At 40.1% G+C, this 18,915-nt stretch overlaps 1 protein-coding gene, 1 non-coding gene and 1 pseudogene across 3 annotated transcripts in view; 1 reads left to right on the forward strand and 2 right to left on the reverse strand.

Moving 5' to 3' along the window:
* The window catches only part of GNPTAB (N-acetylglucosamine-1-phosphate transferase subunits alpha and beta), a 90,753-nt gene that overhangs the window by 36,341 nt on the left and 35,497 nt on the right, over positions 1-18,915 (reverse strand). For both annotated transcript variants that reach the window (XM_003832581.7, XM_034934343.3), the window contains exons 2-5: positions 15,470-15,555; positions 8,726-8,845; positions 7,336-7,377; positions 4,800-5,005 (exon numbers count right to left, since the gene is read on the reverse strand). In XM_003832581.7, coding sequence (XP_003832629.1) covers positions 4,800-5,005; positions 7,336-7,377; positions 8,726-8,845; positions 15,470-15,555 — 454 coding nt within the window. The remainder of the gene's footprint in view (positions 1-4,799; positions 5,006-7,335; positions 7,378-8,725; positions 8,846-15,469; positions 15,556-18,915) is intronic.
* Positions 8,603-8,703, forward strand: LOC112436822 (small nucleolar RNA U13). Its single transcript, XR_003025509.1, has one exon. It is a non-coding gene; the product is annotated as a small nucleolar RNA U13 (small nucleolar RNA).
* Positions 15,202-15,322, reverse strand: LOC112436751 (U6 spliceosomal RNA; annotated as a pseudogene).

The following is an 18,915-nucleotide window of genomic DNA, read 5'->3' on the forward strand; positions in this document are numbered from 1 at the left end:
GTGAGATCAACAAACTCACTGCTGACATTCAGGGATTGTGGAAAACAAAAGAGAGGTCAGAAAGCTCCAATTCTGATCTTCAAGATAAACAAAGAAGGCAGGTTCTCCAAATTATAGCCTGATGAGATGAGATGTCAATCCTGGGCATGAGTCTCAAGTGTACTATAGTTACAGGGCACAGTAGCTCATGCCTGTAGTCCCAGCACTTTGGGAGGCTGAGGCAGGAGTATCACTTGAGCCCAGAAGTTCTAGATCAGCCTGGGCAACATGGCAAAACGCTATCTCTACAAAAAACAAACAAACAAAAAACACAAAAACTAGCTGAGTGTGGTGGTGTGCACCTATAGTCCCAGCTACTCAGGAGGCTGAGATGGGAGGATCATCTGAGCCCCGGAGTTGGGGCTGTGGTGAGCCATGATCATGCCACTGCACTCTAGCCTGGGTGACAGAGTGAGGCCTGGTCTCAAAAACTGAAAAAAAACAATATAGTTGGTGAGCACTGAGAAAGGAAAGCCTTCAAAATACACTGTTTATCTTTAAAGGAAGCACTGGCTGTTAAGAGTATGAGTTCATTACAACTTTATCAGATAAACTTTTCTCTCTCTCTTTCCATTGATATGATGAATTCTACCTAACAGACCTGGTATATGTATTTGTAATCTCAGCAAAGTAGCTAAGGGCATCTCATGTCATCTTCATGGATATAACAAAGACGTACAGGCTCGATGCTCAGGTGGGCTAGAACTTAACCAATTCTACCAAAGAGGTGTAGGTAACAAAGCCGCAATCAACCCAGAGGGAGGTTTAGGAGATCAGTCATAGGTCCGGTCTTGCTGAACCCTCTATCAATGTTTTGGAAGTTACAGAAGGCATGCTTGTGAAATGTGCAGATTCATAGGAAGATGGCAGAGAAGCTACTGTCCTGGATAAGAGACTATGGATTTCCCAAATTTGTGACTATTTGGAGCAATGAGTCAAATCTGGCAAAATAAAATCTCCTATGAAGTAAAACCTTTATAACTTGGTACCAAAACCAACTATACAAGCATACACTAAAATAGGTATTTGAGCATTAGAAGATATAAGTTTTTTTTTAAAAAAAGATAAGTTTTACTCAACAGTGAGTTCAGTATGAGTCAACAATGTGCTGTGGCCACACTGAATTTCCGTCACATTTTTGTGCTTTTAAACAGAAGTAAAGTACGTCGAATAAAAAAGGTGATGATGTTCTCTAACACCGAGTCATTAGGAAACCCTGTTGGGTTGACCTTCAAAATGTCCAGAATCCAACCACTTCTTATCTTCACTGAACCTCCCTGGTCTAAGCAACCTTCCCTCTTGTCTGAATTATCACAACTTTTGCCCCTCCTCAGTCTATTTCCACCAAAGAAGCCAGATTGACCGCCTGGAATGTAAGTCAGATCACATTACATTTCTACTCAAAACCCTCTGGTGATTCCTCATCCTACTCCAAGTTAAAGCCAGGTCCTTCTTATGGTTATCAGGGCCTACACTATTTGGTCCCCTGCTTACTTCTTCAGGTTCAGCTACTGCCTGCCTCTGTCTTGTTCACTCCATTCCAGCCACACTGGCCTCCTGGCTTTTCTTCAAACATGCCAGATACAATCCTGCCTCAGGGCCTTTGCAATGGCTATTCTACTTACCCAGATCACTCTTTCCCCAGATATTCGCATTGCTGGCTACCTCACCTTCTTCACATTTCCACTCAAAAGTCACCTTCTGAGTGAGGAATGTCCCTACCATCCAAATTAGAATTGCAACCCCCTGCCCTGGCTGACACTTCCTCTGCTGCTGCCCCTGCTTGGTTTTTTTCCACAGCATTATCTTCTACAAACTATGTAATCTACTTATTTATCGTGTTTACCGTCTGACTCTCTGACTCCCTCCACCAAGATGTAAACACAAGGTAAGGGGAGAGATTTTTGCCCATCTGTTCCCTGCTGTATCTTCAGTACAGGGAACAGTACCTGGCACACAGCAGGCACTTAATAAGCACTCGTTAAACAGACAGTCCTGCTCTCCCTGCCAAGACGGAACCACACTAAAATAGAATGTTCACTTCCCATTGACACATTTTAAAAGTAATCTGAGAAGAGCAAACTGGGACACTGACAAGTCCCTGAGAGACAGCCAAAGAAAGGAAAATAAAATGTCCCAAGGGAGAGGGATTACATGAGTTCTGTGTGACCATAGGAGGCACAACTTTAACCTACGTGAGAAAGTTATAAGGAAGCAGTCTGTGGTTCCTTTTAAAAGTCAGTTTAGTCTAGAGGTAAAATGAATTGCCACTGGAGGAAATTTGTTTGCTATAAATCAAAAAGTATAAGCTTGACTGGAAAAACTACTTTGCTGAGTAGACCCAGCTCCAGGCTGCAGTTCGAATATGTGAGTGCTGAGGTACAAATCAGTTCAGGATCTATAGAGTGAAGGGGCAGACATTTATACTTGGAAAGGTTAACATTTCCTTTCATACTAAAAATAACTTTTTTTTTTTCCAGACAGGGTCTCACTCTTGCCCAGGCTGGAGATCAGTGGTGCAATCTCAGCTCACTGCAGCCTCAACCTCCCAGGCTCAAGCGATCCTACCATCTCAGCCTCCCAAGTAGCTGGGATTACAGGTGCATGCCATCATGCCAGACTAATTTTTGTTTTTTTTTTTTGTAGAGACAGGGTTTTGCCATGTTACCAAGTCTGGTTTTGAACTCCTGAGCTCAAACAATCTGCCCACCTTGGCCTCCCAAAGTGCTGGGATTATAGGCGTGAGCCACCACACCCAACCTCAAACTAAAAATACCTTGTTAAGTATCAGGGAGCGAGCACTGTTAGACACTGATCAGGATATAAACTGGTGAGTGGTAAGTTTTCTGTTCAATAAAAAAATTCCATGAGAAAAACCATAAACTCCTGTGCAATCAAAACCTAAAGTGTCATGAGTTAGATTATAAGTATTACAGAAATACAGAAAAGTAAAAATAAAATCATTGTGAATATGTTAGTCCAGGAGCTTCATGAAGGAGAGAGGACTTGAAGTGGGGCTGGACGAAGCAGGGGATGTACTGAGAGGGAAGGGGAAGGGGACAGGCAGTGGGACACAAGGCCTAGCACCACATGTGTGAAGACACTGACAGCTGCAATGTGATGCAGGGAGGGCAGGGATGTGGGGATCAACTGACAAAATCAAGGCAATTAAAGCTGAATCCCAAACACCAGGAAGAGAAGTTTGTATCCATGTGAAAAGCAAACATGAACTGCTATATTATTCTTTTCATAAAGGCAGTGAACACATAAAATCAGGGTTTTCAGATTTATTTGAGACCTGTGTGCCAGACAGACTGAGATGGACTTTACATAGACAGAGCAGGAGTCCTATTATTGGAGTCTGTGTGAGGGAATTCAGTCTGGTGTGGAGGAAATAAGTAAGGTAAGAACCTAAGAATCATGTGGAAAAAAAAAAAAAAGCAAGTCATAGGATGAAGTTAATTATTAGTTATAGATGTAAAAAGTAAGGAGTCAAAGATGGTTCCAAAGATTTAAGCTGGGAGGTATGACACTGACAGAATGGGAGCTAGAGAACTAGACTTGGTGTTGGAAAGGGAACACGGCAGCTTTCATTTTACACATAAAAACCACGGACCTTCCAAATAGAGACAATCCATGCAGAGGAGGAATGAGACAGACAAGAGGCTAGAGCAGAAGACGCAGGTTATGGGCTCAGCAGTACACTGGTCAAGTGGGAGAATGGGATCTCTAAGGATGTGGGTGCAGTTTTATGCCAGGAATTACCATTTTAATTCCATTATCTGCCCAAATCATCTGTTGTCTTATAAATAACAGAAATCTGTTTTTCACAGTTCTGGTGGCCAAAGTCTGAGATCAGAGTGCCAGCACGCTTGGGTTTTGGTGAGGGTACTCTTCTAGGTTGCAGATGGCATCTTCTCATAACGTCACATGGTGGAGAGCAGAGGGAGCTCTCTGGAGTCTCTTTTGCTATTATTTATTATTTTGAGGCAAGGCCTCGTTCTACTGTCTAGGCTGGAGTACTGCTCAGCCTTGAATTCCTGGGCTCAAGTGATCCTCCTGCCTTAGCCTCCCAAGTAGCTAGGACTACAGGCACATACCACCATGTCCAGCTGTGTGTTTTTTTGGTTGCTGTTGTTGTTGTTTTTTGGTAGAGACAGGTTCCCACTATGTTGCCCAGGCTGGTCTTGAACTCCTTAGGCTCAAGCAATCCTTCTTAGTCTCCCAAAATTGCTAGGATTACAGGCATGAGCCACTATGCCCAGCCTGGGATCTCTTTTATAAGGGTACTAATCCCATCAAAGGCTCCACCTCCCAATACCATCATGCTGGGGGTTATGATTTCAACATACAAATTTTGGAGGAACACATTCAGTTCATATATTTCAGAATGTAAAGAATCAATACTCCAGGTATGTTCTGCCCAAACTGCAGAACGCTACCTTGTAGAGGAGTTATATGGTAGAAAAATTGCCTCTAGAATAATTCAGAGCCAAGAGAACAAGGTAATTGTGATATCAGATTGAAAGTCCTCATCACAGCACAGAAAGGTATGTGTATTACACAGAGTAAAATATATGCAGCAATCCCTTTTTGAGGTTAAGGCCAAAATACAATAGCAGCTGTTTTGCTTCTCTTTGTGCATTTTTAGAAAAGTTTATCAGACATTTAAGAATGAATCATTTCTATTCCACTCAGAATTTTGTTATTCAAACATCCAATGATAACATGATTTTAAAATATCCATAAAAAGATCTTACCATCCTTAGTACTGTCAAAAACAACAACTGAGACATTGGTAGAAGGGTTTTTTGGTTTTGCAACATTGAAAATGTCACTGGCAGAATGAAAAGAAGGATAAAGAGATGGCAGGTCCTTCAGGGTGATGTTGGCTGGCAGGGCTGGGTCCAGGACAAGCATTGGCACCTTAATGCAGTGTGTTAGCAAACACTCTAACTGCTTCTCACTGGAAAGAAACACCAACATGCTTACAATTACATTCTTGAAATTTAATCAACAATGAGAAGCTTGTCATACTACTAAATTTTTCAGATTTTTTTATAGCCCATAAAAAATGATAATATTTTAACAAATGAAGACTTTTATCTCATGGATACAAAAATTAAGTTAGCAAGTATGATATAAAATTGTTAAACCCAACTCCAAAGATAGAGCTTTCAAACTCCCATTAATAAGATTCCCACCAATATTTACTAATTCCAAAATGCACATGAAATTAAGCACTTCATTACTATCATTTTTTAAAGATTATTCATAATTCCAATAAAGCCCATTATTGGACAGATTAGGAAGGAGGCAGATTCTGGTTAATAGAGTGTCATGTTACCAGATACAAGTTACCAATTCCAGTTAGAAAACAACTAAATACATTGGATATGACACTACATTGATGTAAACAAAAGCAACTGTGACATGGTTCTAAAATAAATTTATATGAGATATTTCTATCTGATTATAAGAAATATCTACAATAAACATATTACCTGAATAAACAAATGGATGGGCAAAGGACACGGCTAGAAAATTCACAAAGTAGGACCTATAACCAGTTAAACAGTATAAAAAATTGTTCAACTTCCTTAATAAAGAAATGTAAAAGAAAACAATGAGCTATCACCTTTACTAAATTAGCACCCCTCAAAAAATGATGACTCAATATTAGCACAAGTGCAGTAAATCTCCTTCTCTTAAATACTGCTGGTGTCACTCCAAACGACACCAAATCTTTTGGGAAAGTAGTTGGTAATATATACATGTATGCTTGTCTAATACACATATGTATACATATATACTTATTCAGAACCATAAAAACATACATAAGCTTCTTCCTCAGTAATCTTACTTTTAGGAATCTAGTCCAGTCCAAGTAGGGAAGAGAAACAAAACAGGAAAAACAAACCCACACACAGAAAATGCCACAGACCTAAATATAAGTATCATGAAATATTGACAATAGTGAAATACAGAAATGCCCAACATTTAGTAAATTACAGTAGTCACTTTATGGAATATTATACAACTATTAAAACTGAAAGATATGAAGCATGAAGATAATGCATCAACATGATACATACATAAAATTACATAAAGTTTAAAAAGGATACAAAACTGCCCACAGATTATAAACTACAACTATTCAAATATGCATGAAAAGGGAATAAAAATAACAGTTGTTAAATAAGAGTTATAAAATTTTGTGAGTTTTTGCTTTTCACTTTCCTCTCAATCTTTCTTCATGTTGCACCATTGCTTTTATTTAAATAATTTAAAAACCATTTAAAAAACAGTATTAATGTTAATATAGTTTATAAATAAAGCTATATAATTAACATAAAAGATAGCTTAGAAGGCACTTCTGAGGCCGGATGCGGTGACTCACGCCTGTAATCCAGTACTTTGGGAGGCCGAGGCGGGCGGATCACCTGAGGTTGGGAGTTTGAGACCAGCCTGATCAACATGGAGAAACCCCGTCTCTACTAAAAATACAAAATTAGTCAGGCGTGGTGGTGCATGCCTATAATCCTAGCTACTCGGGAGGCTGAGGCAGGAGAATTGCTTGAACCTGGGAGGCGGAGGTTGCGGTGAGCCGAGATCGCGCCACTGCACTCCAGCCTGGACAACAAGAGCAAAACTCCATCTCAAAAAAAAAAAAAAAAAAGGCACTTCTGGATCTTGAAATTCTCAGGATCTTCTCTATCAATAAGTGTTTTTAAAAGTCTGATGGTTAAGTGGGGAGGTGACAATTAACAGAGATTGCTTGTCAGTGAGACAGTCTTGTTTTACGGACCTATCAGAGTCAGGAATGACTCAAGTCAAGATAGGTGTATTTGGTTCTTGTTGTTGGGCTAAATCTCCTTCCCAGGTTCTTAAACATAAAATATACAGCTTCACAGCTTTTAAAGATAAGGATGTATATATTGAACCTATAAGTAAATGATGGACATAAATTTTATAAATGAAAATACTGGGTAGAAGATACAGTGTAAGTGGACCAAGATAACAATGCACCAAGAGGGAACTAAAGAGAAGGAAATCTTGGGACTCTAACCCTCCCCAATGCAGTGAAGCTTTGATTAGCAAAATAACCAGAATTCTCAGTCAAGTATGTACTCAGCACTGCAAAATTTCCTATCTAATAGATGTACCTAATTTGGGGTCAAAAACTATATGGATAATAAATACAAAATCCTGTGTACCCAATAAAAACAAATGATAATCTGAAATTTCACTTCAATCCTTCACTTTTTACTCTTGAGAGGAAATCAAAACGCTTACCTCTTCTTAGTAGGTTCCGTTGTGTTTTTCCCAAGGATTTCTCTAATAAAAAGCAAATACAGTTTATTACATACATATGGGCTACTATACCTCCCACTGTAACCAAGACGGTTTGCTTAGAGCATAAACTTTCATATTTTATTAGTAAAACATGGTACCAGGCTGTCAGCCATTTTCATGCACTGGGAAAGTCATATAACCTCTAACAAAGAGAAAATGAATTTGCTCCAATATAAGGTGGCCAAAGACCTGCACTGGGGTGCACTCTTGACATTCACAAAGAAGTCAACAAGTAGGTACTAAGAAATACTCCTAACGAATCAAAGGGGAATTACATCAGCCAGGTTCCTACCTCTTATGGCTATCCAGAAGTCCGCTGTATCTTTCCCAGATAAAGTAAATAAAATGACCAATCTCATATATTAAATAAAAAGTACCAAAGTTTCTAATTCCATAGTCTGTAATTTATTCCTAAAAGGCATAAAGGGAGTATACTTTTTACTGCCGTTTTCAAATGGAAACAAGTCTGTGGGCCTATTATATTTTTCAAGGGAAGAATCTGTCTTACTGTGGAGATATTTTTCATAATAAACACTTATTTCAAGAAGATACCACACCTGGGGCTCAAAATGAGTGAGTAGGCAGCCAGCGGGTTGGGGGAGGGGGTCCTCTGTCTTTAGGTCCCTTGGAGAGCAAGCTGTCACTAGAGCACCATAGTCATAAAATCATCATCTAACAAAGTGAGGCCAGTATCTGGCAAAAGTGGCTGAGTTCTCCTTGGGCACCAAGAAACACAGGCCAGATGGATGACTGCCAAGATCTCATAATGGCATGAACTGAGGGGCAAGTTTGTTTGGATGGCACTGTGAAAATCAACTTACCCTTCTCTAATGCATGCTTACTTGTACCCACAGGACTATGTGTTTTGTTTTGTTTTGTTTTCTTTTTCTTTTTTGAGACAGGGTCTCACTCTGTCACCCAAGTTGGAGGGCAGTGATACAATCACGGCTCACTGCAGCCTCAACCTCCTGAGCTCAAATGATTCTCCCGCCTCAGCCTCCCAATTAGCTGGGATTGCAGGCGTGCACCATCACGCCCAACAAACTTTTTATTTTTTATAGAGATGAAGTCTCACTATGTTGCCCAGGCTGGTCTTGAACTCCTGGCCTCAAGTGATCCTCCCAACTCCACCTCCCAAAGTTCTGGGATTACAGGTGTGAGCCACCATGCCTGGCCTGTTTTGTTTTTTAAAAATCAGTTTTACCAGATCCTTTTGTAGTTCATTAGCATGATGACTGGGTTTTCATGCTCATATGTGAGATGTGCCACCCTCAGACCTTATTACATCGCCACATTACCCATCTGATGTGAAAAAAAAAATCAGTTTTACCTCATTGCTTTCTGCTCCTCCTCCATCTGTTCTCTGACCTGCTGTAGTTCCTTCAGTAGCTCAAGATCTGTGCCATTCACCCAGGTGTAAACAACGTCAATCGGCATAGGCAGACAAAGCCTAGGGCAAACCAACAAATCCTCCAGCTTAAATGCATTTTTCCAATATATTTGGTAATAAGAATATCACAGGGTTTAAATCCAGAGATTATGAAAAAAATCTATGAAGAAGTAATCCAACCATGACATATTATCACAGAACTGCATGTTTTCAAACTGTAGCTGGGGGGCTAATATTTGTCAAGTACCTCCTCTGTGAGTTGTATTATGCTAGACACTTAGGTAATTTGCATCACTTGATGCACACAGCCACTCTGTAAGAAGGCTAATATTAGATTTAAAGATTGTTCCTGGGTGAAGTAGAGTAGTCTTGGAAGTTCAGTTTACATTAAACTGCCTGTTCTCATAATTTAGCAAAGAAGGGAGCTGGGATGCAAATGCAGTCAAACATAGAAAATAAATTAGAAGTTTAAAGAACAAAATTACAGGCTCTGCACAGTGGCTCACGCCTATAACCACAGCACTTTGGGAGGCCAAGGTGGGAGGATCACTTGAGCCCAGGAGTTTGAGACCAGCCTGGGCAACATAGTGAGAACCTGTCTCTACAAAAAAATTTTTAAAATTAGCTGGGTATGGTGGTGTGCATCTATAGTCCCAGCTACTCAAAAGGCTGAGGTGGGACTACAGTGAGCTATGATGGTACCACTGCACTCCAGCCTGGGAGACAGATCGAGGCCTTGTCTCTAAAAAAAAAAAAAGAACAAATTACAAAAAAAGTTATCAAAACCCACAATGAAGACCTAACCCTACTTAATGCTGTAGCCTTCTTGTGCCTTGCTCCCCCGCAAGCCCGCACCCTCCCCAGCCTCACCTCTGCTTTTCCTTTTTCTTTTTCACAGCACTTACTACTTTTGTAACATATTAAATAATTAACTTGTAACCTATTCCGTTAATTATGTGTGGCCCTCTCCTAGAATGTAAGCTCCAAGAAAGCAGAAAACTTTCATGCTTTGTTCTCTAAAGTATCTGTGCAATGAGAAGAGTGCCTGGCACATGGGTGACCAATAAGTATATGCTGACATATGAGACACTAGTACAGAAGACCTTCCTGAACTTGCACCATTTCTTCCTGATCATCTTGTCCTCATAATAAAGAGTCAGGCAGACTTTTAATTCTTGAGTATGTTGTTTAAGCCTCACCTTAGTGATTTTACCCAGATTTTATCCCTGCCAAAAGCACTCTTCCCTTTTCTCTCACTACCAAAAACCTACCCATCTTTCAGGGGCCTGCCCAGATGCATGCCACTCTGACTTATGACACAGGAGTTCATGTGTACATCTGGGTACTGATATTACTTTAGATCAGCGGTGTCCAATCTTTTGGCTTCCCTGGGCCACAGTGGGAGAAGAATTGTCTTGGGCCACACATAAACTACACTAACACTAAAGATAGTTGATGAGCTAAAAAAATAAATAAATAAACCACGCAAAAAAAAAAAAAATCTCATCATGTTTTAAGGAAGTTTACAAATTTGTGTTGGGCCGCATTCAAAGCCGTCCTTGGCCACATACGGCCCGAAGCTTGGGCAAATTTGCTTTAGATGGTGCTATTTCAAGTTTAGTACTTTCCAAGAAACTGTATGGGTTTTGCAGTTTTATTTTTAGGCCAAGGACCAAAGCGTACCCTCCTTTTGTCCTCTTCACAGCCCAGGCACAGCCTAGACTTTCAGTTGCTACCATATTATCTCATGGGAAAATAAATGCTATTTGGTAGATAAATCTTTTGAATTATGGAAAGAAAAAAATTAACAGAAATGAAACAACCTTTAGCTTACAAGAAGTAGGGGAGATAACTGGATGAGTTTATCCATTCACTGAATAATTCTTATTGAGCACTTAATATGTGCTAGGTACTGTTCTAGGTGCTAGGGTTTCAGCAGTAAATAAAACAAAGCCCAAATCTGTGCCTTCATGGAGCTTACATTCCAGAAGGGAGAAGACAGGAAGTAAATCAAATAAATAAAGTCAGATGATGTTAAATGTTGTGGAGAAAGTAAAGCAGCAAATGGGGATAGAAAGAGTGTCTATGGGGAGGCGGGGCGGTCAGTTTTAAATAGGGAGATCAGAGATGGCCTCAGTAAGAAGGTGACATTTCAGCAAAGATATGAAGGAAGTGAGGAAGCCAGCCAGGTGGGTAACTGAGAGAAGAATGTGCCAGAGAAAGGGAACACCAAAGGCAAATGCCCTGAGGCAGGCGCCTATCTTGCTTGTTCAAGGACCCAGAGGTGAGTTCCCTGAGCAGAGGGGAGAGAGCAAATGGAAGAGAATAGTTGAAGATGAAGGTCAAAGAGATAACAGAGTTCTAGAGCTTCATCAGGAAAATAAGGAATCACCTTATTCTCTGGCATATGTGATAGCTGAGTATTTACCAAATGTCTTGTCAAGTTTCACCACTGCCTGCAGAATAAGGTCTAAAGTCTTTCATAATCTGCACCTTGTGTTCTGGATGATCCAGTTGCATACCCTTGTCCAAAGATGAAACGAACTTGCAGGACTTTGTACCTTTGAATATGCTTTTCCTTCTGCCTAGAACATTCTTTCTTTCATGCTTCCTTTAACCACCTCCTCCTTCCTCAATTCCCTCCCTTCCCTCACCTCTCACAAAGAGAATCTATAGCTTCATATGCAGCTTCCACACTACTTTGGACTGTAAGGAATCCTGATTGTACTGTGCTGTGCTATTTTCCATGCAGCCCTATCTTCCACTAGATGGAGTATCTCTAGGGCAGAAATGTTATCATGCATTCTGTGCCCTGCTTCATTAATTATTTCCTCTCTTTCCTACACCTTCGGGCTCTCTCTCCCTACTGTAATGATTTGCAAAGGTTTCCCTATCTAGGGTTTTTCTGAATTTATCAATAAATAAATTCTAATGTTTGTAGAATTTCCTTTTCTCACAAGCTCTCAGGTAATGCTGATGTTGCTGGTCCAGAAATTGCACTTTGGGAACCACTGATTTATATGTAGGTTATACACTTCGCTTTTTTTCCCCACTAAAATGCCAATTCTACATAAGGCCAATGAGTTCATTTTGTTCACCACTATATACCTAGGGCCTAGAATAGTTCCTCCTACATGGGTGGGGTTTAATACATATTTGTTGCCTAACTATTAGTTCATTCCTTTATCATATATATCAGTCTTTCTCATTTAAAAAAAAAATCCATCTGCCTCACACTGCCCACATGTAAATTATCCAAGGTCATCTCATTCCCAACCTCCCAGGTGATTTATGCTCAGTCTAAAAATAAATTTTAAAAAACTGCTTCAGTGATGTTTTTTAAAAGAAAAGGTTAAAGGAGAGGAGAATTACATCTTAAGCTTTCCTGTAACTAAATATTTCCTGCTACTAAATATTTTTAATATATCATTTATATTATATTATTTAGCTGATTAAAACATAATATACCGCATGTATTACATGATCAATTTAACTTTGGCAAAACTGACAAATGGAAGGAGACTGTGTGATCTGCACGAGGTCAATGAGTCAGTTGTTTTCCTATTAGACATGGTCACACTCTGAATCTTTCATTCTAACCACTAGACCACTATCTTGGTTCACAGATGAGAAGGAATGCATTATCTTGGAGCTGAAAACTAAGACTAAGTCACTCATAACTCAGAACCAAAGCAGCAATGACACTGACATAACTTTCATTTTAATCACTGTTTAGTTTAAGTGAATATTAAAGCCACTTAACAGTCCCTTGGTTCTACATTCTATAAAGTAGGTGAGAAAACAGAGAACTTAAATAGTATTTTGTCTTACTTATTTATTTATTTATTTATTTACTTATTTAGAGATAGAGTCTTGCTCTGTCGCCCAGGCTGGAGTGCAGTGGTGCCATCTCAGCTCACTGCAACCTATGCCTCCCAGGTTCAACCAATTCTCCCTGCCTCAGCCTCCCAAGTAGCTGGGATTATAGGCACCCACCACCGCCCTGGCTAATTTTTGTATTTTTGGTAGAGACGGGGTTTCACTATGTTGGCCAGGCTGGTCTTGAACTCCTGACCTCATGTGATGTGCCCGCCTTGGCCTCCCAAAGTGCTAGGATTACAGGCGTGAGCCACGGCGCCTGGCCTTCAATAGTATTTTAGAACCAAAGAGTTGGAAGAGATTGTAGTCTTAATCTAATACAATAGATCTTAATCTAATATCCACATTTTACAGATGACAAAATTGAGCCTCGGATTGACTTAATGCCTCACAATTAGTAGCAGTGAATAGTTTATTTATTCACTTTTACTGATATATGGAATGGGATTTTTTTCATTCAGAGCAAACAACCTTAAAAAGATTTATATTGGCCAGGTATGGTGGCTCACACCTGTAATCTTAACACTTTGGGAGGCTGAGGTAAGAGGATCGCTTGAAGTCAGGAGTTTGAGACCAGCCTGGGCAATACAGCAAGACCCCATCTCTATTAAAATAAATAAATTTTAAAAATAAAAAATTTGTAGAGACACTAGCAAAATAATGAAAATATATCAATGTTATGGTATCTTAAAATATATTAGACCATGTGAAATGTTATATATGATCCATTTATTTGTCATCATCAAAATGAGGAAATTTTGAATATTTGCCTACATAAAAATCAAACTATATTTTAGTGCAACCTTCTAAACTTCTTTAGAAAGAGAACAAGAGTGTTTGATTAAAACTGCTGACCTCAAAATCTGCATTTTCTAATAAGCTAGTTTTCTTTCTAAAAGTTTAAAGCAGCTGGGCATGGTGACTCATCCCTTTAATCTCAGCACTTTGGGAGGTCAAGATGGGAGGATTGCTTGAGTACAGGAGTTTGAGACCAGCCTGGGCAACACAGTAAGACCTCATCTCTAAAAATAAACAATTAATTAATTTTTAAAATTAATTTAAAAAATTTTTAAAACGTTTGAAGCTTCTTCGGGGCAGGGATCTATGCATCTGTGCACCATCTGCACGTGGCACAGCATAAGGCACAAATCAATAAATATCTGATTTTAAAATGTTAATCCATTTAGAACTTTCCTTAGGGAAATTAACTTGTTAAAATGAAAATTATATTTCATTAAAAATCCTTTAATGCAGTAGTTTTCACAGTGGGGGTACCAGACCAGCAACTTTGGTATCACCAGGAAGTCTGGTAGAAGTGCAAATTCTCAGAACCCCTCTGAAACCTATAGACGCAGAAACTCTGGGCTGGGAAGTAACTGTTATTTTCTTAAGCCCTCCACTACAAGCTAAAGTTTCAGAACTGCTATATTAAGGAATGGTCCTCAAACTTTTACTGTTTGGTCCCTTAAAATTAAAAAATTATTATGGACCCCAAAGTGCTTTAGTTTATAAGGTTATAATTATCCATATTTGCCATATCTGAAAATAAAACGGAAACATTTTAAAAATACTTAATTCATTTTAAAATGAGAATAGGCCGAGAGCGGTGATTCATGCCTGTAACCTCAGCACTTTGGGAGGCCGAGGCGGTTGGATCACCTGAGGTCAGGAGTTTGAGACCAGCCTGGACAACATGGCGAAACTCCATCTCTACTAAAAATACAAAAATTAGCTGTGCATGGTGGTACATGCCTGTAATCCCAGCTACTTGGGAGGCTGAGGCAGGAGAATCACTTGAATCCAGGAGGCAGAGGTTGCAGTAAGCCGAAATCGTGCCACTGCGCTCCAGCCTGGGCAAGAGTACAACTCTGTCTCCAAAAAAATAAATAAATAAAAATAAAATAAAATAAAATAAATAAACACCTTTTATAATGAAATGACTACATTTTCTAAAATAAACCAAAAAAATAGTGAGAAGACAGAAACAAAAACCAGAAAGGACTTGTGTGATTCATTTTATCTGCAAAAAGGGAAGGAGGGTGTTGAAAAAAATTGTTTCCATTCTGAGGTCTGTCTTGTGAAGAGGAAAAAAAAATCCCCAAAGACAAGAAATGGTGAAGACTGCATTCCAGAATGGCGGCACTAAGAAGCTTGGCCTTCCAAGAGAAAGACCCACACTAATGAGGTATGACGCTGTTTGCTCCTCCCTCACAGGTAAGCAGCAAGAGTGACCAATGGAGTGGGGTTCAGCCCCAGTGGTTACTCGGGAGTGGTCCCAGTTCACAGGATGCTGTCAACAGAATTCTGGCCAGGGCTCAGAAACCGGCTGTGTAGTAGCCACCTGGTTTCCTCATCCTACAGGGGGATGAAATTCCCTTTACCTCACAGACCTGGGGAGACAGAAAATGCAATCATGCAATTTAAGGTACCCAATAAACTACAAGGTGGGATTACTCTCTGTGAATCAGATTTTTCACCCACAAAATGTGGTGAACACACTTTTCTTCAGATGGACACATTTTCTTTCCTTATTTAAAAAAAATATCTTACGGAATACTTCATGAATTGGTGTGTCACCCTTGCACAGGGGCCACACTAATCTTCTCTGTATCGTTCCAATTTTTTTTTTCCTTTTTTTCAGTATATGTGCTGCTAAAGTGAACACATCAGATGGGCATACTCCTGAGTAAGTTAAACCATATCTATAACTCAGAAAGACCCCTTAAACTGTCATATTTACAGGATGGCTATTTCATGACTTACGATTTAGGTCCAAATAATAGATTTCTCCAAAATAGATCTTACCGATTCTGAAAGGACTTTCCAGCAATATTGTCTCTATAGGAATCAAACAAAACATGGTATTGATCTCGGCTCCATTCCAGAACCACCTAGAACAAAGAAAAAGAAACGTTTTCTTCGCATCAAAGACTAAGAGTATATAACTTTCATTTCATTTTAATTTCATTAGAATTGCCAGAGAAATGGGTAAAGCAATCAAAATTCATGTATTCACTTACTGCCTACCACATATATCGTGTTAGATCCAGGTGAATAAGCTACAGTTCCCGACAAGGACAAACTAAAAGACTCAGTGTCTCACCATGCTTGGAATGGGGTAGCGGAATCAAAGAGGTTTAAAAGGATGTGGTATTTGAAATGGGTCTTGAAGAATGAGTTCACCAGGTAGGGAAAAAAGGACAGGGCCAGCCAGTTGGAAGAGCATGCTTGTAGGCTGAGAAGCAGCAAGGGCAAATTGTTTCAGGGCAACTGTGTGGCTGGCTTTGTCCAGAAGACAGGTAGATAACTGTTGAGAAATGGGTCTAGGAAAGAAAGCTGGGCCCTAAGCGTGACGTGCCTTCTGTGCCTTGGAAGCACTGAAGGATTTTAAGGCAGTTACAGAATCCATCTAAAGTTTAGGAAAGACTCTTCTCAGAGCATTTACAAACACAAGCAGAAACAGAAGGGACAGGCCGGGCACGGTGGCTCACGCCTGTAATCCTAGCACTTTAGGAGGCTGAGGAGGGTGGATTCCCTGAGCTCAGGAGTTTGAGACCAGCCTGGACAACACGGTGAAACCCCGTCACTACTGAAATACAAAAAATTAGCTGGGCATGGCGGCATGTGCCTGCAGTCCCAGCTACTCGGGAGGCGAGACAGGAGAATTGCTTGAACCTGGGAGGCATAGGTTACAGTGAGCCAAGATCGCGCCACTGCACTCCAGCCTGGGCAACAGAGCGAGACTTCATCTCAAAAAACCAAAAAACCAAGAAACATAAGGGACTGACAAGATATGGGAGGATAAGGACCTTATTACCTGTGAGGTTTCAGCTAACGACCTTGTTAAACATTTCAGGAGAAAATGGAAAGCTTTAGATAGAAGTTCCCTCATGTTTGCACCCTAAATCTATAAACCTACCCACACATACATCCCATTTTCTTTTTCATTCCTCTTACCATAGAAGAAGTGTCCCTCCACCTTGCAGACATCCAATCTCTATTTGTTCTGGATCTCATCAACTTGTGTGTTCTCAAGACCTTGCCTCTCTTTTCCTTTCAGTAGGATTACTCCCATTGGCACGCAAACATGTTCCCGTACCTTGGGAACACCTTCCCTTCACTCCATATCCATTCCAGTGAGTCCCTCTACCCCACATTTTCTGTCCCTTTCAAGGTCATCTCCTGCTTTCCTGTTCACCCTTCAGCTCACTCCAGTATCACTTATGTTTTCACCACTTTAGTGGCCTTACCAAGGCCCCCACATTGTCAAACTCAACGGCATTTTCCTCATCTCTTACTCAAGTATTCATAGCAGTTGCCCAGTTCCTCTTTGTGGAAATGTTTTCTTGGTTTTCCCTCCTGTCGCCCTGGTGGCTCCTTTTCCATCTCCTTTGCCAGCTCATTCTATCTAATCTTTCTGTGTGTCCTTTCCTTCTACTCTACATACCCTCCTTCCTGACCAGGCTTCCTCCAGCATCCTATTCCACTGCTCCTAAGAAGTGGCCCTGCTACATTCAGATGGGCTGTGGGGCCCAGGCATTTAGAATTCATTCCAACTGCAGAAAGGAAAGGGAAAGACATGCCCCACCTTTAAGGAGACATCATGGAAGCTGCACCTACCACTTCTGTTTTCATTATCCAGAACTTACACAAATCTATTATATTATAAAAAGTTAAAATGTATCAAAACTTATACAAACACAGACTGTACATGGTACCGTTTGCAATTGAGAGAGAGGGAAACAAACATAAAAATGCAGCAATAAATCATAACCGAATAAAATCAACTGTAGTATATACTGTACTAAAATAATTTTGTACCCATCTCCTGTTACTATTGCAGCGAGCTCACATGTTGCGAGTATCTGTAGTGACACTAATTATCTCCACATGAGCAGTTTGTCTCTCTAGTAAACTGCATGTTGCGGTAAAAAGTGATCTCTCATGTTTCTTACGTATTTTTCATATTTAGTGCAATACCGTAAACTGCGAAGAACATCATGGGACTCTTAGAAAGTGCCACTAGTGCTGATGGAAGTGCTCCCAAGAAGCAGAGGAAAGTCATGTCATTACAAGAAAAAGTTGAATGGTTTGACACGTACCATAGATTGAGGTCTGCAGTGGTGGTTGCTGGCCATTTCAAGACAAAAGAATTTAGCTAAGAATCATTGTTTTTAAAAAAAGGCAATGAAAAATTATGAAGCTGTCACTCCCAGCTAGAAAACTGCATTTTTTGCTAAATGCCTCTTTATCTTGTATTGAAAATGCGCTTTAACGTGGGTCCAGAATTGCTATAAGAAACACATATCTACAGACTAACATAATGCAAGAAAAAGCAAAGTTGTTAGATAACAACTTAAAGCAAAAGGACAATAAGAGTCTAAAGCAGGAGAATGTAATGCCAGCAAAGACTGGTTTGATCATTTTAAAAAGAGATTTGGCTTAAAAATGTCAAGATAACAGGAGATGCACCTGCAGACCAGAAGGCAGAAGATCAGTTCCCAAAGAAAATCATCGATGAGAAAGGATATCTGCCTGAACATGTTTTTAATACAGATGAAATTTAATCATGGGAAAAATGTGACAAAGAACATTTATTAGTAAGGAAGAGAAGCAAGCATCAGGATTTAAAGCGGGAAGGGAAGGGACAGGCTGACTCTACTGTTTTGTGCAAATGCTGTTGGGCTTTCCTTACCTGTAATGCTGCTAACCCCCAAGGCTTGATGGAAAAAAATTAACACCAACAGTCAGTGTTTTGGTTGTACAACAAGAAAACCTGAACAAGAGTTCTTTTACTGGATTGGTTCCTTGGATGCATTGTCTCTGAAGTCAGGAAGTACCTTGCCAGTAGGGTACTGCCTATTAAAGTTCTTTCGATTGGACAATGCCCACAGCCACCCAGAACCCCATGAGTTCAACACTGAAGGCACTGAAGTGGTCTACCTGCCCCAAAACACAGCATCTCTAATCAGCCTCTAGATTTGGGGTGGGGGTGGGAGGGAAGAGGAGGGGCATAAAGATCTTTAATGCTCATTACACATGGTACTCTATGGAAAGAATTGCCAACGTTGTAGAAGAGAACCCCAATAAAGAGAACTTTTGGTTTTGGTTTTGTTCTGACTTGTTTCCATACACTTGTACGTGTACTTGAGTTTGTTGGACACTGGTCCAAACCCCAAACATTCCCTGACAGGGCTTATAAGGTTCTTATTTTGCTCTTGGGAGATTAATGAGAAGCAGAATGGGATCCT

The sequence above is a fragment of the Pan paniscus genome, chromosome 10, assembly GCF_029289425.2.
Source record: "Pan paniscus chromosome 10, NHGRI_mPanPan1-v2.0_pri, whole genome shotgun sequence".
NCBI classification, from domain to species: domain Eukaryota; kingdom Metazoa; phylum Chordata; class Mammalia; order Primates; family Hominidae; genus Pan; species Pan paniscus.